Raw genomic sequence first — 24,175 nt, forward strand, 5'->3', positions numbered from 1 at the left:
GGCCAGACAAAAGTATTGGCACCCTCAGCCTAGTACTTGGTTGCACAACCTTTAGCCAAAATAACTGCGACCAACCGCTTCCGGTAACCATCAATGAGTTTCTTATAATGCTCTGCTGGAATTTTAGACCATTCTTCTTTGGCAAACTGCTCCAGGTCCCTGATATTTGAAGGGTGCCTTCTCCAAACTGCAATTTTTATATCTCTCCACAGGTGTTCTATGGGATTCAGGTCTGGACTCATTGCTGGCCACCTTAGAAGTCTCCAGTGCTTTCTCTCAAACCATTTTCTAGTGCTTTTTCAAGTGTGTTTTGGGTCATTGTCCTGCTGGAAGACCCATGACCTCTGAGGGAGACCCATCTTTCTCACACTGGGCCCTACATTATGCTGCAAAATTTGTTGGTAGTCTTCTGACTTCATAATGCCATGCACGCGGTCAAGCAGTCCAGTGCCAGAGGCAGCAAAGCAACCCCAAAACATCAGGGAACCTCCGCCATGTTTGACTGTAGGGACCGTGTTCTTTTCTTTGAATTCCTCTTTTTTTCTCCTGTAAACTCTATGTTGATGCCTTTGCCCAAAAAGCTCTACTTTTGTCTCATCTGACCAGAGAACATTCTTCCAAAACGTTTTAGGCTTTTTCAGGTAAGTTATGGCAAACTCCAGCCTGGCTTTTTTATGTCTCGGGGTAAGAAGTGGGGTCTTCCTGGGTCTCCTAACATACAGTCCCTTTTCATTCAAACGCCAACGGATAGTACGGGTTGACACTGTTGTACCCTCGGACTGCAGGGCAGCTTGAACTTGTTTGGAAGTTAGTCGAGGTTCTTTATCCAACATCTAAACAATCTTGCGTTGAAATCTCTTGTCAATTTTTCTTTTCCGTCCACATCTATTGAGGTTAGCCACAGTGCCATGGGCTTTACACTTCTTGATGACACTGCGCATGGTAGACACAGGAACATTCAGGTCTTTGGAGATGGACTTGTAGCCTTGAGATGGCTCATGCGTCCTCACAATTTGGTTTCTCAAGTCCTCAGACAGTTCTTTGGTCTTCTTTCTTTTCTCCATGCTCAATGTGGTACACACAAGGACACAGGACAGAGGTTGAGTCAACTTTAATCCATGTCAACTGGCTGCAAGTGTGATTTAGTTATTGCCAACACCTGTTAGCTGCCACAGGTAAGTTACAGGTGCTGTTAATTACACAAATTAGAGAAGCATCACATGATTTTTTGAACAGTGCCAATACTTTTGTCCACCCTCTTTTTTATGTTTGGTGTGGAATTATATCCAATTTGTCTTTAGGACAATTCTTTTTGTGTTTTTTCATTTAAGACAAATTAAATGAAGATAATACCAAAGAATTTGTGTTTGCAATCATTTTCAGGAAGAAACTGAGTATTATCTGACAGAATTGCAGGGGTGTCAATACTTTTGGCCACAACTGTACATAGGGGCAGTATTATAGTAGTTATATTCTTGTACATAGGAGCAGTATTATAGTAGTTATATTCCTGTACATAGGGGCAGTATTATAGTAGTCATATTCTTGTACATAGGGGCAGTATTATTGTAGTTAAATTCTTATACATAGGGAGCAGTATTATAGTAGTTATATTCTTGGACATATGGGCAGTATTATAGTAGTTATATTCTTGTACATAGGGGCAGTATTATAGTAGTTATATTCCTGTACATAGGAGCAGTATTATAGTAGTTATATTCCTGTACATAGGAGCAGTATTATAGTAGTCATATTCTTGTACATAGGGGCAGTATTATTGTAGTTAAATTCTTATACATAGGGAGCAGTATTATAGTAGTTATATTCTTGGACATATGGGCAGTATTATAGTAGTTATATTCTTGTACATAGGGGCAGTATTATAGTAGTTATATTCTTGTACATAGGGGCAGTATTATTGTAGTTAAATTCTTATACATAGGGAGCAGTATTATAGTAGTTATATTCTTGGACATATGGGCAGTATTATAGTAGTTATATTCTTGTACATAGGGGCAGTATTATAGTAGTTATATTCTTATACATAGGGGCAGTGTTATAGTAGTTCTATTCTTGTACATAGGAGCAGTATTATAGTAGTTATATTCCTGTACATAGGAGCAGTATTATAGTAGTCATATTCTTGTACATAGGGGCAGTATTATTGTAGTTAAATTCTTATACATAGGGAGCAGTATTATAGTAGTTATATTCTTGTACATAGGAGCTGTATTATAGTAGTTATATTCTTGTACATAGGAGCAGTATTATAGTAGTTATATTCCTGTACATAGGAGCAGTATTATAGTAGTCATATTCTTGTACATAGGGGCAGTATTATTGTAGTTAAATTCTTGTACATAGGGGCAGTATTATAGTAGTTATATTCTTATACATATGGGCAGTGTTATAGTAGTTATATTCTTGTACATAGGAGCAGTATTATAGTAGTTATAGTCTTGTACATGGGGCAGTATATTATAGTAGGTATATTCTTGTATATATGCGATATTATAGTTGTTGCTGTGAGTTCTTTAGTTCATCCATGATCACAGATGTGAAATATTCTTGTTACCTGTGGACATAGGACGGGGTAAATCTGTCACTACAAGGAAATTGGACAACCACTTTGCTCTTTGTTATGGGATCTTCTTTGTCTGTAACAGTAAATTATCAAATAAATTATCAGAAAGTTCCTTATTACAGCATCCAGTTTTCCGGCGTTTCTGTGATCTATGCCCTTTTATACTGTATAGCCCATATTACGCTCGCTCAGTCGCTCACCTGCCTGCAGAGGAGGAATCATGACCACATTGTATGCAAGTGAAAAGTTCTTCCCGAAGCAGTTTCCTATGTTGTAGACGGTGCCGTCATTCTCGATGTGCGGGTGCGCGGTGACACCGTTGATGGAGATGTATTTACAGAGATCCACCTGAAAGTCAGAAAAACCGGAGCCATGACTTGTAGAGAAATATGTCCTGCATTTTGTGATTCCATTCCTAGTATACTTTTGCCTCCGGTCACTTTCTCTACCATGTCTGATACAAAATGAAGCTACTTTGTATATAACATTGATAAAAAACTATAAAACGTTCCGCCATTTTTTGTCTACAGCTCCTATGTAGATGTATGTGTCTCCTTAGTTACAGACTACAAACAAACCCCATGTAGCCGGATCTCGCAGTCAGGTGTCCTTACCTTTGTCTGGCTCGAATTCTTTTGTTTGGACACAGACCACTGAGTACTATATGAATGCGGGAACCGACCACCTAGGGAAAAAAGTCTGTAACCATGCAGACACATTGGTCTCTATAGAAGCTGTATACTCAGAACGGTAGTAGATTTCTCATTATAGCTTCTTATAAAGATGCTTAAATTTATTATTTTCGGGCAGGAGCCTCTTTACGATGACTAGGTGCCGTAATAGGACTCATGGGGAACCTCCAACGAAAAGTGAAATGGGCCATATACATTCATTCTTTTATCACTAATTCCTCCAATAATCCTCTCCCTATATAGACAACCTGACTGAGAACTCAATCTGTATTATTCTATTTTCCCATAAAGATAAGCGGCTAAATATCCAGTCATTGGCTACTGTATAGCGACATTTTCCCACTTGATCACCAAGTACCTTCTTCACCGTTTCCAGCGTCTCAGGATCGACCTTTGTTATATAATTGGTTTCTGTGCAGGCGTAAAAATCCTCCCCCACGGGGTATATATTCACAAGGGCGTTGTCTGTTATTTCTAAACCTTTAAAGTAGGAAAAAAACCTATGGAGATTCCAAAAAATAATAATAATATATATGTTTAAAATTATCAGCTACCACAAAACTCTGAAATTTCAATGTTTCTGATTTACCTGGAGAATATATTTTTACATGGATCTGGATAAGCAAAGGTACCGAACTCTGTTATTACAATCCTCTTCTCTGTCATTGCTCGGACGTAAGCATCAGTCTTTACAAATCTGTGGTCAAAAGTACCGCACTATTACATATGTACATAAGAGCAGTATTATAGTAGTTATATTCATGTACATAGGAGCAGTATTATAGTAGTTAAATTCATGTACATAGGAGGCAGTATTATAGTAGTTATATTCTTGTACATAGGGGACAGTATTATAGTAGTTTTATTCTTGTACATAAGGGCAGTATTATAGTAGTTATATTCTTGTACATAGGAGCAGTATTATAGTAGTTATATTCTTGTACATAGGAGCAGTATTATAGTAGTTATATTCTTGTACATAGGAGCAGTATTATAGTAGTTATATTCTTGTACATAGGGGCAGTATTATAGCAGTTATATTCTTGTACATAGGGCAGTATTATAGTAGTTATATTCTTGTACATAGGGGCAGTATTATAGTAGGTATATTCTTGTACATAGGAGCAGTATTATAGTAGTTATATTCTTGGACATAGGAGCAGTATTATAGTAGTTACATTCTTGGACATAGGAGCAGTATTATAGTAGTTACATTCTTGTACATAGTGGCAGTATTATAGTAGTTATATTCTTGTACATAGGGGCAGTATTATAGCAGTTATATTCTTGTACATAGGGCAGTATTATAGTAGTTATATTCTTGTACATAGGGGCAGTATTATAGTAGTTATATTCTTGTACATAGGAGCAGTATTATAGTAGTTATATTCTTGGACATAGGAGCAGTATTATAGTAGTTACATTCTTGGACATAGGAGCAGTATTATAGTAGTTACATTCTTGTACATAGGAGCAGTATTATAGTAGTTATATTCTTGTACATAGGGGCAGTATTATAGCAGTTATATTCTTGTACATAGGGCAGTATTATAGTAGTTATATTCTTGTACATAGGGGCAGTATTATAGTAGGTATATTCTTGTACATAGGAGCAGTATTATAGTAGTTATATTCTTGGACATAGGAGCAGTATTATAGTAGTTACATTCTTGGACATAGGAGCAGTATTATAGTAGTTACATTCTTGTACATAGTGGCAGTATTATAGTAGTTATATTCTTGTACATAGGAGCAGTATTATAGTAGTTATATTCTTGTACATAGGAACAGTATTATAGTAGTCATATTCTTCTACATAGGGGCAGTATTATAGTAGTTATATTTTTGTACATAGGAGCAGTATTATAGTAGTTATATTCTTGTACATAGGAGCAGTATTATATTAGTTATATTCTTGTACATAGGAGCAGTATTATAGTAGTTATATTCTTGTACATAGGAGCAGTATTATAGTAGTTATATTCTTGTACATAGGGGCAGTATTATAGTAGGTATATTCTTGTACATAGGAGCAGTATTATAGTAGTTATATTCTTGGACATAGGAGCAGTATTATAGTAGTGACATTCTTGTACATAGTGGCAGTATTATAGTAGTTATATTCTTGTACATAGGAGCAGTATTATAGTAGTTATTTTCTTGTACATAGGAGCAGTATTATAGTAGTTATTTTCTTGTACATAGGAGCAGTATTATAGTAGTTATATTTTTGTACATAGGGGGCAGTATTATGGTAGTTATATTCTTGTACATAGGAACAGTATTATAGTAGTCATATTCTTGTACATAGGGGCAGTATTATAGTAGTTATATTTTTGTACATAGGAGCAGTATTATAGTAGTTATATTCTTGTACATAGGGGCAGTTGTTGTGAGTTCATTCTCTGGTTCACTAGTTGTGAGTTCCCCTTCTGGACTCCCTCTGGTGGTGACGAGAGGTGGTGCGGCTGGTTTGATCGGTGGAGCTCTGCCACCTGAGAATGAGGATGACGATTGAATCTCAGGGTTCTCAGATTGGATTTAAGACAGCTGACGCCCTATTCAGTTGCTGGTGATTCCTTCTGGCTTGTCAGCTCTTGGTTTTCAGCTCTGTTCTAGTCATCTAAAGCTAAGTTTTTCTGCTAATGTTCACACTTGATTTTGTTGGTCTATTCAGTTTTTTGTGTGGTCTGCCAGCCCCAGCTGGGGGCTGAGCTGAATTTCCACTCTTATTTATCAGTATTTTGCCAATTGGCTTTTTGTCCCTTACTAGTTCTTTTTTTGATCAAATAGATTTTTATTAATCAGAATTCAAAACACAGAATATACAGTAAATCTTCCACAAACAATAGATTTACAAATTGAACATCCCTGTTCCCCCCCTCCCACCCCCCCATGTAGACAGCTTATATAACTCTTTTGTCCATAAGATTTCTCTTACACCGTAATTTACCATTAGTCATCCTTTTTACCCATATTGTCAATCAAACCATACAAAACAGAAATGTTCCTATGTCCGGGTATTAATGGTCTATCCACAACACCAGCATTGTAAAATATAGCACATTCCCATCAGTTACCTGTACCGTATTGTAACCAGGGATTCCACAACCTCTCATAGGTTTTAGAATTGCCTCTTTTAGCATATATCCTTTCCTCCAGCCGGATGATACAAGACACCTGTTTCACAAACTCTCTCCCAGAAGGTGGTTCTTTCCTGATCCAGTTGCTCACAATCAGCTTCCTTGCTACATACAATATAGTAGTCTGGCTATAGCAAGCTTTGCACTATTAACTATTTCAATTTCCTCCACATATCCCAGTATGCAGACCAGTGGGTTTTTGGGTATAACACTTCCGTAAGCCCCTTCTATTCTGTTAATGACATTAAACCAGAACGCAGATAGCCTGGGACAAGTCCACATCACATGAAGGATTCCGGCATCAGACCCCCCACATCTTGGACAGTCAGAGTTGTCCCTCAGCCCCATTTTAAACATCAGAAGGGGGGTACGGTTCACACGATGGATCACATAAAGATGGGACAACCTAGCTGGCTCACTCGTAGTGAGTTTGGGGACATATTCTAGGACGCTGTCCCATACCTCGTCAGTCATCACACCAATCTCTCCCTCCCATTTGGATCTTGCTTTAAGTGGGAAACCCATTAAATGTGTATGCAATATATCTTTGTAGGTGTTAGAAATTACCCCTTTTGTAAGTCCATCACCACCACATATATAGTCCAACACTATGTCAGATTGTATCTGCAGGTTTCTGGAAAGTTTTTGAGCCGTGATGGCATGCCGTACCTGACAGTAATGGTATCATTCAGAATCCGGCAACTGAAACTCACTCTGTAATTGCACAAACGGTCTCAGCTCCCCGTTATCCATAATTTGAGACATTAATGTCAGCCCCCTACGTTTCCAGCCTTCCAGTCTCCCAAGTTTCCGAATCTCTGGGAGGTTACTATTATCCCATATAACTGTGAATCTAGTCAACCCGGTCACCCCTCTCACCCTCTTTAGTCTGTTCCACAGGTCTTGTAAGAGTCGCAGAGTGGGACACCCGTCTCCCATTACACCCATCTTCCCATCCTCTAGGCCAAGTATCAACGGGCTTCTATTTAGTACGTATTCCAGCACTCCTCTGATGACGCCTGCCTTCTCTTGATTAGACCACCCTCTGAGATGTTGACTTTGGGCAGCTAAAAAATACAATTCAGGATTTGGTAGTGCCAGTCCCCCTTCATCCTTTGGTCTTTGCAAGGTTTCAAGCCTTATTCTAGGTTGTTTCTTACCCCATACCAAGGCCCTAAACAGTGAATTCACCACTCCGAACCTTTTCTGCGGTATCCAGATTGGGGAGTTGTGTAATATATATAAAAGCTTGGGCATTAAAACCATTTTAAGTAGATTAATCCTTCCCACCACCGACAAGTGTAATTTGTTCCAAGTATCCACCTTAGTTCTTAGAATTGCCATTAGGGGTACTAGATTAGTATTAAGGTACTCAGTCACCGGTAGGGAAACCTGTATCCCCAAATATTTAAACATTTCCACACATTGTAGTTTGTTGGCCCCTATGTCTTCCTGAGCCCATACCACCTCCTTGTCCACTTTAAATAGGCTTGATTTAGACCAATTTATGGTCAGTCCTGAGATCTCACCGAACCCCTCAATGGTCTGCACAGCATGATCCAATGAAGCCGAGGGGTCCCCTAGGAATAACAAAAGGTCATCTGCATACAGGGCCACCTTTTCCTCCAAATCGCCATATTGAAACCCCTTTATTGCCTTGTTGCGTCTAATAGCAGCCGCCAATGGCTCTATCGCAATAGCGAACAGGAGCGGTGACAATGGACAGCCTTGCCTCGTTCCTCTATGCAGCTGTATTCCCGCGGACATTACCCCATTAATCTTAACTCTAGCTGTGGGTTGAGTATACAATAGCTGAATCCACGCAGTAAATTGAGGACCAAAGCCCATACTATGCAGCACTCTCCACAGGTATGACCATTCTACAGTGTCAAAAGCTTTATGGGCATCAAGTGAGGCTATCACCCTCCCACCTGGGTTATCGACTGGCAACTGCAGATTGAGATATAGTCTCCGTATATTGGCTGCTGTTGATCTGTTGGGCATAAACCCCGATTGATCCATATGGATCAATGTATCAACAACACCAGTTAGTCGGTTCGCCAGCACTTTGGCCAGTATTTTCACATCAGCTGTCAGCAAGGATATTGGCCTGTATGAATCTGGAATTCCTGGATTCTTACCGTCCTTAGGAATCACCACTATCACCGCCTCCCACATAGACGCAGGCAAAATCCCTTCTTTCATAGCCTCCTCAAACACTATTAATAGCTTGGGTAGCAGAATTTCTTCTAGGCGTTTGTATATTTCCGCAGGAAGACCGTCTGCTGTCCCTTACTAGTTCGGTCTCTTTTTGCTCTGTCTCAGAATATTTCAGAGTGCTGATATAGTGGGAGAAGTCTAGTGACTTCAGGGTTAATTTTGCTATCAGAAGTGTTGGACATTATTTTTGTAGGTTTTTTTTTGCAAGTTGCAGACAGTGTCTTCCCTTTCCTTTCCTGTCTAGTTAGTTTGGGCCCCATCATTTGCTCAGCCTATTTTCCTGCCTGTGTTTGTGCCTTCATCTTGTTTCACCGTCAATACATATGTGGGGGCTATCTATTCCTTTGGGGTCTGCTCTGGGGCAGTTAGTTTTCCTTTTTCTTGCTTTAGGCTTATGTAGTCCTCCGGCCGTGACGAGGCGTCTAGGTTCATCGTAGGCACGCTCCACGGCTACTGCTAGTTGTGTGGTAAGATCAGGGATCTGCAATCTGCATAACTACCAACCTCTCTGGTTTTCTGTGGCTTAGCTTGTTTTGCTTTTTTCTCCTCGGTGACCCATTCATAACAGAATCACCAGCCATACTGCAGATTCTAGGGTACTCAAAAGCAGGAAAGAATTAAAAAAAAAAAAAAAAAAAAAAAAAAAAGTGTCAGAATTTTTTTTTTTTATATGTATATTTTTTCCTCTTATTCTCTGGGGCCGTAGGAGGATTTTTTTTTTTTAATGGAGATTAAGCAGTTGTCTGATCGTGTGGAGCAGCTCACTACTGAAGTGCGGGGAATTTCCGCCTATCTCGCTCATTCACATGCTGCTGAACCAAGGATCCCTACTCCTGATGTGTTTTCTGGGGATCGGTCTAAATTTTTGAATTTTAAGAATAATTGTAAATTATTTCTTGCTTGAAGCCTAATTCATTGGGGAGCTCTGCGCAGCAGGTTAAAATTGTCATCTCTTTGCTGTGCAGCGATCCCCAGGATTGGGCGTTTTCTTTGACACCTGAAGATCCTATTCTGACTAATGTGGATGCATTTTTTCAAGCCTTGGGGTTGTTGTATGATGAACCTAATGCTATTGATCAAGCTGAGAAAGCCCTATTGGCATTGAACCAGGGTCAGGATTCTGCAGAGTTATCCTGTCAAAAATTCCAAAAGTGGGCGGTCCTTACTACCTGGAATGATGGTGCCTTGGCAGCTCTCTTTCGGAAGGGTTTGTCAGATACCGTAAAAGATACTATGGTGGGATTTCCTGTTCCCTCTGGTCTGGATGATTCTATGTCATTAGCAATTCAAATTGATCGGCGTTTACGTGAACACAAAACTACACGAGAGGAGTTGCCACCTTTTGGACAAATGTCTGAACCTATGCAATGTGATGGGGTTTTGTCTAGGGCGCAACGTCAGGAGTTTAGAAGGCGTAATAAGCTGTGTTTTTTCTGTGGAGACGCCTCGCATATTATTTCTGTCTGCCCAAAACGAGAGAAACGTTTTGCACATACACTTGCTGTGGGCAGTGTACAACCTAAGTTTCTTTTGGCAATTACTCTGATCTGCTCCTTATCCACATTTTCCACAAAGGCTTTTGTGGATTCAGGAGCAGCGTTGAGTCTGATGGATTTGGACTTTGCTAAACGTTGTGGTTTTTCCATGACGCCTCTGCGGACGTCTATTCCTTTGAGGGGTATTGATGCTACTCCTTTGGCGGAGAATAAACCTCAATTTTGGACCCAGGTGACGATGCGGGTTGCCCCAGACCACCAAGAAAATTGTAAATTTTTGGTGCTGCATAATTTGCATGATACTATTGTTCTGGGTTTTCCTTGGTTGCAAACTCATAATCCAGTTTTGGATTGGAAATCTGGGTCTGTGGTGAGTTGGGGTTGTCGGTGTGTTCTTAGGGACGCTCCTGTTTTCTCCACCTCTCCTCAGTCTCATGATATTCCTGATTATCTAGCCGATTTTTCTGATGTATTTAGTGAGAGCAAGTCTGCGTCTTTGCCTCCTCATAGGACAAAGGACTTTCAGAACAGCAGAGAGAATTATAGGTTCCCCCCTGCCTAAAATCCAGGATCTTTATGATAAGAGTATTCGATCCCACGCATTGAAAATTTCATCCGATCCCTCTCACCCGGGACACTCCTCATTCCAACTACTCCCTTCAGGACGTCGCTTCAGAGTCCCCAAATGCAGCACCAACCGCCATATGAACAGCTTCTATCCACTCTCTGTTCAACAATTAAATCCTCATGTGTAGACTATATACTGTATCTGTCTTGTTTGTTACTTGTTGTATCTGTTGTTATATATTATGTTGCCTCTTTGCCACAAAGAATTCCTTGTATATATGTAATATGTACTTGGCGATAATAAATTTAATTGATTGATTGATAGGAGTTATGACTGTGCAATTGAGTTGATGCCTGGGTGTAAATTTCCCAAGGGTCGACTTATCAGTACCCGAACATGATGCTATGCGATCCTATATTAAGGAGTCATTGGAGAAGGGTCATATTAGACCATCCTCGTCACCTTTAGGTGCTGGGTTTTTTTTTGTGGCCAAGAAAGATGGTTCATTAAGACCTTGTATTGATTATCGTTCCCTTAACAAGATGACGGTTAAATATCAGTATCCGTTACCTCTGATGTCTGATTTATTCTCCAGAGTTAAGAGTGCCTGCTGGTTTACTAAGCTTGACCTCAGGGGGGCGTATAATCTTATTCGCATCGAGCACGGGGATGAATGGAAGACGGCGTTTAATACTCCGGAGGGACATTTTGAGTACCTGGTGATGCCTTTTGGGCTCACTAATGCCTTCACTAATGTCTTCCAGTCCTTTATGAATGATATTTTCCGTGACCTTGTGGATAAGTTTTTGATCATCTATCTGGATGATATTTTGATCTTTTCTAGTGATTGGGATTCCCATGTGGAACATGTCCTGACTGTGTTCCGGATTTTGAGGGAGAATTCCCTGTTTGTTAAGGGATCGAAATGCCTCTTTGGTGTACAGAGGATTTTATTTTTGGGATTTATCTTATCTCCATCGACTATTGAAATGGACCTGGCCAAGGTACAGGCCATTTATGATTGGGTTCAGCCTACTTCTTTGAAGGCCCTCCAGAAGTTTTTGGGTTTTGCTAATTTCTATTGTAAATTTATAGCTAATTTTTCTGGTATTGTCAAACCACTGACTGATCTGACCAAGAAGGGCGCTGATGTGCTGAATTGGTCTCCTGAGGCTATCTCAGCATTTCAGGAGCTTAAGCAGAGATTTACTTCAGCTCCAGTTTTACGGCAACCTGATGTCTCACTTCCATTCCAGGTGGAGGTAGATGCTTCTGAGATTGGTGAAGGAGCTGTTTTGTCCCCAATAGACCCTGTGACTTCTAAGATCAATCCCTGTGCCTTCTTTTCTCGAAAGTTCTCCCTATCTGAACGCAACTATGACGAGGGGAATCGGGAATTGTTGGCCATGAAGTGGGCATTTGAGGAGTGGAGACATTGGTTGTAGGGAGCTAGACATCAAGTTGTGGTCCTCACCGATCACAAGAATTTGATTTATCTGGAGTCGGCCAAACGCTTGAATCCTAGACAGGCTAGATGGGCCTTGTTTTTCACGCGATTTAATTTTGTGGTCTCTTTTCTTCTGGGCACTAAGAATGTTAAGGCAGACGCCCTTTCTAGGAGTTTCTTTGCCGATTTCTCTTAGTGTGACCGAGCCTACTACCATCCTAGGTGAGGGGGTAGTTCTTTCTGCCATTTCGCCCGATTTGAGACGCGCCCTGGGGGTATTTCAGGAGAATAAACATGAGCGTTGCCCTATGGGAAAATTGTATGTTCCTGACCAGTGGAGAAATAGAGTGATGTCTGAAATTCATTGCTCCGCATTGGCTGGTCATCCAGGTATTTTTGGTACCAGAGATTTGGTGAGTTGGTCCTTTTGGTGGCCTGCCTTATCTCGTGACGTCAGGAATTTTGTACAGTCCTGTGGGACTTGTTCTCGGTCTAAACCCTGTTCTCGTTCTAGTGGGTTGCTGATGCCCTTGCCGGTGCCCAAGAGGCCATGGACCCATATCTCAATGGATTTTATTTCTGATCTTCCTGTCTCTCAGAGAATGACTGACTGTTATCTGGGTGATTTGTGATAGATTTTCGAAGATGGTCCATCTTGTACCACTCCCAAAGTTGCCATCTTCTGCTGAGTTGGTGCCCTTGTTTTTACAACAGGTGGTTCGGTTACATGGGATTCCTGAGAACATTGTGTCCGACAGAGGAGTCCAGTTTCTTTCCAGATTCTGGAAAGCATTTTGTTCCAATCTGGGAATTCAGTTATCCTTCTCCTCCGCGATTCATCCCCAGACCAATGGACAGACTGAGAGAACAAACCAGACCTTGGAGTCTTATTTGAGATGTTTTATATCTGCTGATCATGATGATTGGGTCTCATTTTTGCCCTTGGCCGAATTTACGCTGAACAATAGAGCTAGTTCTGCCACTTTGATGTCACCCTTTTTTTGTAATTTTGGGTTTCATCCTCAGTTCTCTTCAGGACAAGTGGAATCTTCGACCTACCCAGGTGTGGACACTGTGGTTAAGAGAATGCAGCAGATATGGGATCAAGTGGTGGATAAGTTGTCACTCTCTCAGGAAAAGGCCCAGCGATTTTCCAACCGGCATAGGACCATTGGTCCCCGGTTGAAAGTGGGTGATATGGTTTGGTTGCCGTCTAAGAATATTCCTATGAAGGTTGCATCTCCTAAATTTAAGCCAAGATTTATTGGTCCTTATAAGATTTTGGAAATTCTTAATCCTGTTTCGTTTCGATTGGCTCTTCCAGTTACGTTCAAGATCCATAACATATTTCACAAATCTCTGTTGAAGAGGTTTGTTGAGCCAGTGGTTCCTATGGCAGCACCTCCTGACCCTGTGTTGGTTGAAGGCAATGTGGAATATGAGGTAGAGAAAATATTGGTTTCTCGTTTGGTTAGACGGAGACTCCAGTATTTGGTCAAATGGAAGGGTTATGGTCAGGAGGATAATTCTTGGGTCTCTGCCTCCGATATTCATGCCAATAGATTGGTTCGTGCTTTTCACCGGGCCCATCCTGATCGGCCTGGTGGCGTGGATGAGGGTTCGGTGACCCCTCCTCAAGGGGGGGGTACTGTTGTGAGTTCATTCTCTTGTTCACCAGTTGTGAGTTCCCCTTCTGGACTCCCTCTGGTGGTGACAGGAGGTGGTGCGGCTGGTTTGATCGGTGGAGCTCTGCCACCTGAGAATGAGGATGACGATTGGATCTCAGGATTCTCAGATTGGATTTAAGACAGCTGACGCCCTATTCAGTTGCTGGTGATTCCTTCTGGCTTGTCATCTCTTGGTTTTCAGCTCTGTTCCAGTCATCTAAAGCTAAGTTTTTCTGCTAATGTTCACACTTGATTTTGTTGGTCTATTCAGTTTTTTGTGTGGTCTGCCAGCCCCGGCTGGGGGCTGAGCTGAATTTCCACTCTTATTTATCAGTATTTTGCCAATTGGCTTTTTTCCCTTACTAGTTCTGTCTCTTTTTGCTCTGTCTCAGAATATTTCAGAGTGCTGATATAGTGGGAGAAGTCTAGTGACTTCAGGGTTAATTTTGCTATCAGAAGTGTTGGACATTATTTTTGTAGGGTTTTTTGCAGGTTGCAGACAGTGTCTTCCCTTTCCTTTCCTGTCTAGTTAGTTTGGGCCCCATCATTTGCTCAGCCTATTTTCCTGCCTGTGTTTGTGCCTTCATCTTGTTTCACCGTCAATACATGTGTGGGGGCTATCTATTCCTTTGGGGTCTGCTCTGGGGCAGTTAATTTTCCCTTTTCTTGCTTTAGGCTTATGTAGTCCTCCGGCCGTGACGAGGCATCTAGGTTCATCGTAGGCACGCTCCACGGCTACTGCTAGTTGTGTGGTAAGATCAGGGATCTGCAATCTTCATAGCTACCAACCTCTCTGGTTTTCTGTGGCTTAGCTTGTTTTGCTTTTTTCTCCTCGGTGACCCATTCATAACAGGCAGTATTATAGCAGTTATATTCTTGTACATAGGGGGCAGTATTATAGTAGTTATATTCTTGTACATAGGGAGCAGTATTATAGTAGTTATAGTCTTGTACATAGGAGCAGTATTATAGTAGTTATAGTCTTGTACATAGGGGCAGTATTATAGTAGTTATATTCTTGTACATAGGGGGAAGTATAATAGTAGTTATATTCTTGTACATAGGGGGAAGCATAATAGTAGTTATATTCTTGTACATAGGGGCAGTATTATAGCAGATATATTCTTGTACATAGGGGCAGTATTATAGCAGTTATATTCTTGTACATAGGGGCATTATTATAGTAGTTATATTCTTGTACATAGGGGCAGTATTATAGCAGTTATATTCTTGTACATAGGAGCAGTATTATAGCAGTCATATTCTTGTACATAGGGGCAGTATTATAGTAGTTATATTCCTGTACATACTATAGGAGCAGTATTATAGTAGTTATATTCTTGTACATAGGGGGCAGTATTATAGTAGTTATATTCTTGTACATAGGAGCAGTATTATAGCAGTTATAGTCTTGTACATAGTGGCACTATTATAGCAGTTATATTCTTGTACATAGGGGCAGTATTATAGTAGTTATATTCCTGTACATACTATAGGAGCAGTATTATAGTAGTTATATTCTTGTATATAGGGGGCAGTATTATAGTAGTTATATTCTTGTATATAGGAGCAGTATTATAGCAGTTATATTCTTGTACATAGGGGAAGTATTATAGCAGTTATATTCTTGTACATAGGGGCAGTATTATAGCAGTTATATTCTTGTATATAGGGAGCATTATTATAGTAGTTATATTCTTGTACATAGGAGCAGTATTATAGTAGTTATATTCTTGTACATAGGAGCAGTATTATAGCAGTTATATTCTTGTACATAGGGGGCAGTATTATAGTAGTTATATTCTTGTACATAGGAGCAGTATTATAGCAGTTATATTCTTGTACATAGGGGGCAGTATTATAGTAGTTACATTCTTGTACATAGGGGGAAGTATTATAGTAGTTATATTCTTGTACATAGGAGCAGTATTATAGCAGTTATAGTCTTGTACATAGTGGCACTATTATAGCAGTTATATTCTTGTATATAGGGGGCAGTATTATAGTAGTTATATTCTTGTATATAGGAGCAGTATTATAGCAGTTATATTCTTGTACATAGGGGAAGTATTATAGCAGTTATATTCTTGTACATAGGGGAAGTATTATAGCAGTTATATTCTTGTATATAGGGAGCATTATTATAGTAGTTATATTCTTGTATATAGGAGCAGTATTATAGCAGTTATATTCTTGTACATAGGGGAAGTATTATAGCAGTTATATTCTTGTACATAGGGGCAGTATTATAGCAGTTATATTCTTGTATATAGGGAGCATTATTATAGTAGTTATATTCTTGTACATAGGAGCAGTATTATAGTAGTTATATTCTTGTACATAGGAGCAGTATTATAGCAGTTATATTCTTGTACATAGGGGGCAGTATTATAGTAGTTATATTCTTGTACATAGGAGCAGTATTATAGCAGTTATATTCTTGTACATAGGGGGCAGTATTATAGTAGTTACATTCTTGTACATAGGGGGAAGTATTATAGTAGTTATATTCTTGTACATAGGAGCAGTATTATAGCAGTTATAGTCTTGTACATAGTGGCACTATTATAGCAGTTATATTCTTGTATATAGGGGGCAGTATTATAGTAGTTATATTCTTGTATATAGGAGCAGTATTATAGCAGTTATATTCTTGTACATAGGGGAAGTATTATAGCAGTTATATTCTTGTACATAGGGGCAGTATTATAGCAGTTATATTCTTGTATATAGGGAGCATTATTATAGTAGTTATATTCTTGTATATAGGAGCAGTATTATAGCAGTTATATTCTTGTACATAGGGGCAGTATTATAGCAGTTATATTCTTGTATATAGGGAGCATTATTATAGTAGTTATATTCTTGTACATAGGAGCAGTATTATAGTAGTTATATTCTTGTACATAGGGGCAGTATTATAGCAGTTATATTCTTGTATATAGGGAGCATTATTATAGTAGTTATATTCTTGTACATAGGAGCAGTATTATAGTAGTTATATTCTTGTACATAGGAGCAGTATTATAGCAGTTATATTCTTGTATATAGGGAGCATTATTATAGTAGTTATATTCTTGTACATAGGAGCAGTATTATAGTAGTTATATTCTTGTACATAGGAGCAGTATTATAGCAGTTATATTCTTGTACATAGGGGGCAGTATTATAGTAGTTATATTCTTGTACATAGGAGCAGTATTATAGCAGTTATATTCTTGTACATAGGGGGCAGTATTATAGTAGTTACATTCTTGTACATAGGGGCAGTATTATAGTAGTTATATTCTTGTACATAGGAGCAGTATTATAGCAGTTATATTCTTGTATATAGGGAGCATTATTATAGTAGTTATATTCTTGTACATAGGAGCAGTATTATAGTAGTTATATTCTTGTACATAGGAGCAGTATTATAGCAGTTATATTCTTGTACATAGGGGGCAGTATTATAGTAGTTATATTCTTGTACATTGGAGCAGTATTATAGCAGTTATATTCTTGTACATAGGGGCAGTATTATAGCAGTTATATTCTTGTATATAGGGAGCATTATTATAGTAGTTATATTCTTGTACATAGGAGCAGTATTATAGTAGTTATATTCTTGTACATAGGAGCAGTATTATAGCAGTTATATTCTTGTACATAGGGGGCAGTATTATAGTAGTTATATTCTTGTACATAGGAGCAGTATTATAGCAGTTATATTCTTGTACATAGGGGGCAGTATTATAGTAGTTACATTCTTGTACATAGGGGGAAGTATTATAGTAGTTATATTCTTGTACATAGGAGCAGTATTATAGCAGTTATAGTCTTGTACATAGGGGCAGTATTATAGCAGTTATATTCTTGTATATAGGGAGCATTATTATAGTAGTTATATTCTTGTACATAGGAGCAGTATTATAGTAGTTATATTCTTGTACATAGGAGCAGTATTATAGCAGTTATATTCTTGTACATAGGGGGCAGTATTATAGTAGTTATATTCTTGTACATAGGAGCAGTATTATAGCAGTTATATTCTTGTACATAGGGGGCAGTATTATAGTAGTTACATTCTTGTACATAGGGGGAAGTATTATAGTAGTTACATTCTTGTACATAGGGGCAGTATTATAGTAGTTATATTCTTGTACATAGGGGGCAGTATTATAGTAGTTATATTCTTGTACATAGGAGCAGTATTATAGCAGTTATATTCTTGTACATAGGGGGCAGTATTATAGTAGTTACATTCTTGTACATAGGGGGCAGTATTATAGTAGTTATATTCTTGTACATAGGAGCAGTATTATAGCAGTTATATTCTTGTACATAGGGGGCAGTATTATAGTAGTTACATTCTTGTACATAGGGGGCAGTATTATAGTAGTTATATTCTTGTACATAGGAGCAGTATTATAGCAGTTATATTCTTGTACATAGGGGGCAGTATTATAGTAGTTACATTCTTGTACATAGGGGGCAGTATTATAGTAGTTACATTCTTGTACATAGGGGCAGTATTATATTAGTTACATTCTTGTACATAGGGGCAGTATTATAGTAGTTATATTCCTGTACATAAGGGCAGTATTATAGCAGTTATATTCTCGTACTTAGGGGCAGTATTATACTAGTTATATTCCTGTACATAGGGGCAGTATTATATCAGTTATATTCTTGCACATAGGGGCTGTATTGTAGCAGTTATATTCTTGTACATAGGAGCAGTATTATAGTACTTATATTCTTGTACATAGGGGCAGTATTATAGTAGTTATATTCTTGTACATAGGGGCGGTATTATAGTAGTTATATTCTTGTACATAGGGGCAGTATTATAGCAGTTGTATTCTTATACATAGGGGCAGTATTATAGTAGTTATATTCTTGTACATAGGGGGCAGTATTATAGTAGTTATATTCTTGTACATAGGGGGAAGTATTATAGTAGTTATATTCTTGTACATAGGAGCAGTATTATAGTAGTTATATTCTTGTACATAGGGGGCAGTATTATAGTAGTTATATTCTTGTACATAGGAGCAGTATTATAGTAGATATATTCTTGTACATGGGAGCAGTCTTATAGTAGTTATATTCTTGTACATAGGGGGCAGTATTATAGTAGTTATATTCTTGTACATAGGAGCAGTATTATAGTAGTTATATTCTTGTACATAGGGGGCAGTATTATAGTAGTTATATTCTTGTACATAGGGGCAGTATTATAGTAGTTATATTCTTGTACATAGGAGCAGTATTATAGCAGTTATATTCTTGTACATAGGGGCAATATTATAGTAGTTATATTCCTGTACATAGGAGCAGTATTATAGCAGTTATATTCTTGTACATAGGGGCAATATTATAGTAGTTATATTCCTGTACATAGGGGCAGTATTATAGCAGTTATATTATTGCACATATTGCAATTTGCATGTAATTCTCTCCAAAACAGGATCACTTAATCAATTGGAAAAATTACTAAAGACTTTTGCATTAACAGTCAATTTTTGATGCATTCTAGTTTTGGTCAATTTTTCCATATTTGACAAATGACTCAAAGTCATGTAAATAGAGATTTAATTTGTAGTAGTCCTATAAATGGGGGACATAGCAGAGTACTAATCTCCAATGCCGTGGAACCAGCAGTAAGTAATGGGACCTGGTCCATGCGGCTGATGATGGTACATACCTGCGATGATACGTCACATGTCCTTCCTTGAACTCAAACTTATGTAGCAGAGCTTGTCCATCAAACAGGTGATAGAATTGTTCCGTACCCACCTCAAACAGCCCGGGTCCACATCGCAGCAGACTGCCAGACAGCCATAAGGGTAAGCGACCTGTCCCAGAAGGGATGGAGAGGTGAAAACGAATTGTCAATACGCCCCTGAAGGGTAACATGCCCCAATATACCAACATTTATGTACTTGTATGTTAGGATGTTTTCCTTTATATGTTTAACAGATGCGTCTGTGTTATTCACCTCCTTATGTTACTGCTGTGCGGTTTACGGGTTTTACAGGATGCTCCTGTATGGAATATGTTATTTTATGCAGGACCAAAATGTATCCCATGATTTATCGACCCGGCAGAGGCCAAACGGACACTTTTGGCATATGAATAGAAGCTTTAAGGCCTGTGTGACACGTACGTCAGGAGATTTGCTGCTGCATAGTGAAAGCAGCGCACTGAAAATGGAGCTGTGCCCAGTCAGGTGCCTTTACCTGTGATGTGGACGCTCATTGGGGTGGCCAGTTCCTCCACCGTCTCAAACAGTTTCTTGTAGCCGCCAGCAGGGTGCTCCACGCTGCAAAATAGCAAGAAATGACCAACTCCTGAAAGCACCAGCCCCATACACCACAATCAAACTGAAGGAATCCAAGCTGGCCGGGGATTTAAACGGATTGTACAGGGAGTTATTGCTGAAATGCCCAAAAGTGCCTGAATAAATAAATACCACTGAATACCATCCTTTCTGATCCTCTGCAGGTCCTGTTCCCGTGATCCCACGGTCCCCGCTGGTCCCTTTTCAGTGGACACATGATCTTCACTGGTTTGTGCTTCCTGGTCCTATCTCCACACAAGGCAGGAAATGTCTTTTCAGCCAATCACAGGCTGAGGCGTGTCCCTGCGGTGGCCAGTGATTGGTGTAACGTTTCCTGTAGAGATCAGCGGGGATCGCGAGAGCCGTTATGGGACCTGTGGGGCATCACTGAGCCCTCTGAAAAATAATTTTTATGCTTTGGACTGCCCCTTTTAATAAAGCAATAGTAAATGTATGATTAAAGCAGAATTTTTTTGTTCCATTAATTAATAGTCTCTTACAAAATTGATTCTGTAAAAATGCAAATCCTTGTTTATCTCATACTCCATCCCACAGCCGGAGCTGCATTCACAATTCTGCATAGTGGGAGCTCAGAAGAGAGTCGCCCAGTTAGGCCTCACATACAGGATGAAGGAAAGATAAAAATGAGCAAAGCCATAAGCTAAACAAAGAAAGTATTAGGGAATTGCTACCCGTCATTTCCCCTAATCTATAAAACATTCCTAAAAACAAAGAAGTAGAAACTTTGTAACTAGTGAAAACTTCACGCCTCCTATAAGATGGACTCGATGGGTTTTGAAGCCGTTATCTGACTGCCAATAGCGTCCAACCCGCTACTTACCGACTGACCATGGTGCCTCGTACTAAGGGACGAGCCGCTGCGAAACTGAGTTTTGGGGTCTGAAGTCTTTATTTATAGGGACTTTGATTTGTTTCATGACAATAATCTTCTTAAAGAGCGAGCGCAGCCAATGGGCAAGCGGACGGGGAACAGAAGATTCTTTCAGGACCGGGATTCTCTTGAAGCCGCTCTCTCCATTCAGTCTTTGGCGTCTTTGCTCTCCGCACAAGGAGGCTCTTTGAAAAATGTTTAGTTCTAAATCCTTTCAAACCAGCGGTGGATTAAAGGAAAGAATTCAGTCACACGCAGCAAGACAAGAGATTTTCTCAGTCCAATTGCTACATGGAAAAAGGCTCAGATACGTCTCACCTTGGAGCTCAGTGCATGGACGTCTCGTGACGAGACTGTGAGCCCTCTGGGGGTGTCCGGGAATCTTCCTGTAGGGACATTTACCCTTAATCACTCATTGCCTTCCGTCAAATGGCAAAACACCCGGCATTCCCAAACCTAAGATTAGTGGGGAATAGCCACATGGGATGGACAAAAACGTGCAACATGTGGATTTTTCTGTGGATTTGTGGTCGATTTCTCCTTGGTTTTCACCCTTCCACAAGAAAAAGGGGTATATTTAGGATAGAAATGTTAAGATCTAGGCTAAGGGATAATATCTGGGCAGAATGTAGATGAGATTCGATCACCGTATTGTTTTGGATTTTCCATATCCAAGTCCATACAGGAATTCTGTCCCACGTGGACGGACCCCAAATCTGCCAAGATATGAACTATTCCTTCTAGGAATGTGTTAGAGGAAGATGAAACAAAAAAGGTCAAAGGATTCTTTCCAGTAAAAGCATTGAGGTCACTTCTCTATGAGTAATGGCACCTAGGCAGACCTAGACAGAAAAGACCCCCTATGAAGGAGCGCTGTGCTGAATCAGACCAGGTTTGCTTGTAGTTTTTAACCTTTGAGACACATAATTCTGCATGGGAGCTGTATACACAAATCGAAAGAAACATTTTACTTACAGGGATAGTACCATGCCTTTTTCAGTTATCCCCTTTGGATAGAATAGGGGATAAGTTACTGACTGCTGGTGGGCTGACTGCTGTTTTGATTTTCCATTGGTGCTGCCCAAGACTTGACTACCATCAGCAATCTGAGAATGAGTGGAGTGGAGGTGCGCGTGCTTGACCGTCGGTCCACTCAGAGACCCCCTTCTCTGAATTTCCATTGCCTGGTTCCTAGTAGTTGCACCCCTAGAAATTAGGGGATGACTTAAAACTTGGTAAAAGCCTTTTAAGACTATGTACTAAAAGTTGTTGCATAAGTATTCAGACCCTTAAAAACCCTTGTGCCTCCTATGAGCAGGTGCAATTTTCAGACATGTGAACTCTGTATAATAAGCAATTGTTAGTTATGCAATTTCCTTATTACGCATGGAGGTGTAACCCCTCGGGTGCTGCTGACAATATTCCAGGGATCTATGGACCGAGAATCATCAGTGGCTTTTTCACAAACTCTTTGTCGTGGACTTGTACAACGGGATTACAGCCTCTTATTATTTTGGTTCTGTCCTCAGCTGCTGGGAACTGAGGACCTTTGTCCTAGAACATTTCATAATGAGATTACGTCCGTCACATCAGCTGCATTTTCAGGGGAATTTATCCGAGAACTTTCCGGACTATTATACAAGTGCCTTATGTACAATATTCTCCACTGCCCCGAAGACGGGGACCTCCGTCTAAATGCTGCAGAATCGGCAACACATTCTGCTCCACCAGCGGAAACGCATGGGAGTCCACAGATGTCCACCACCTATGGTGTCCTATCCGCCATGTCATGAAATTAACATTTTTGTCATTATTTTTATCCCATTGTAGATGCAGCAATTATTTGTTTTGCTTATATTTTTATTTTCTCGTTGACTTAGAACAGATCAGTTTTTCGCAGGTTGCGTCACGTTCTCAATGACATCACTTTGGGGCAAATATTGGTTAAGACAAAACGGCAATGTGATCGTTTTATTCCAGGGGCTATTATAATTATGACACCAATGATGTATATTTGTAATAACAGGTTTTACAAAAATATTTTCTTGAAAGTTTTTTATTTTATCTGACACTATGCCCATATTACCAGTATATACAATGGTGACAATAATGCCTCCATATTGTTACTGAATATAACTGAGCCCAGTATTACCACTGTACAGAATAAATAATACTGCCATAAAATGACTACATATAATGAACAAAACACTGCCCTGAGCCCAATATTACACCCATCCAGTGACCATATGGTGGTAGATACCGGCCCAGCAGATTACTGCACAGCTAAAGCCACTGAATCACAGGTGAACTCATCTCCATTTGGAGTCATTAATTTTTTTTTCTCCTCCATCCGCCCCAGACCGTCATGAAGGTTTCTATAATCCTCTCTGCAGAATGTGACACACAGACATCTTTGGATGATTGCTTTTCTGGCACTGTATAGTGCTATAGGCATTCATGGCACTAGACAGTAAGAATCCATCCCTGGTGCCCAACATGCAGTAGTTATATCATCTGCCATTACTACCATGTGATAGAACGGCCGGTGGTGCAGAGCTCACTGATCCCTGTCATAGGAGCCACCAGGGTAACAAGTCCGTTCATGACATTTCTTCCTCCTGAATCTTCCCCCATCACCTGTGAGTGATATTATTGAGAATTGGAAAGAACTGCAGCAACTCAGCCATGGCGTGAAGAACACATAACATTACAGAGCGGGGGGTGGGGCCAAGTGTTGAGGATAGAAAAGTCACCACCGCTCTACTGAACCCATAACTGCTGGCTCCAGAGCTCCTTTCAGCACAAGCCTCTCCTCTGCCGGGAGCTTCATTGCTCAGCAGCTGCATGCAGCCGCACATCACCTAGCACAATGTTGAGTGTCGGATGGAGTGGTGTAAAGCCGCCACCACTGGACTCTGCAGGAGACGTGTTCTGTGCAGTGATGGATCGCAATTCCCTAGCTGCGTCTGATGGAGGAGTCTGGGTTGTGTGAGTCCAGGAGGATGTTGCCCCCTGACTACATTGTGCTGGTGTACAGATGGTGGAGAGGGATAATGATATCGGCTGGTTATTGGGATCCTCAGTTCTAGTGAAATGTTCAGCACAAGACATTGTGGACAACTGTAGCTTCATCTTTGTTGG

The 24,175-nt window shown here is 39.9% G+C and overlaps 1 protein-coding gene across 1 annotated transcript in view; it reads right to left on the reverse strand.

Moving 5' to 3' along the window:
- Positions 1–21,183, reverse strand: part of RPE65 (retinoid isomerohydrolase RPE65) — a 41,304-nt gene extending 20,121 nt beyond the window's left edge. Inside the window, exons 1-7 of the mRNA XM_073544762.1 lie at positions 20,984–21,183; positions 20,042–20,124; positions 19,507–19,657; positions 3,866–3,973; positions 3,635–3,776; positions 2,785–2,932; positions 2,576–2,657 (exon numbers count right to left, since the gene is read on the reverse strand). Of these exons, the coding sequence (XP_073400863.1) occupies positions 2,576–2,657; positions 2,785–2,932; positions 3,635–3,776; positions 3,866–3,973; positions 19,507–19,657; positions 20,042–20,124; positions 20,984–20,994 (725 nt within the window). The 5' untranslated portion in view covers positions 20,995–21,183. The remainder of the gene's footprint in view (positions 1–2,575; positions 2,658–2,784; positions 2,933–3,634; positions 3,777–3,865; positions 3,974–19,506; positions 19,658–20,041; positions 20,125–20,983) is intronic.
- Positions 21,184–24,175: the final 2,992 nt, after the last annotated feature.

The sequence above is a fragment of the Dendrobates tinctorius genome, unplaced genomic scaffold, assembly GCF_039654945.1.
Source record: "Dendrobates tinctorius isolate UK_male_01 unplaced genomic scaffold, ASM3965494v1 ptg000138l, whole genome shotgun sequence".
In the NCBI taxonomy this organism is placed as follows: domain Eukaryota; kingdom Metazoa; phylum Chordata; class Amphibia; order Anura; family Dendrobatidae; genus Dendrobates; species Dendrobates tinctorius.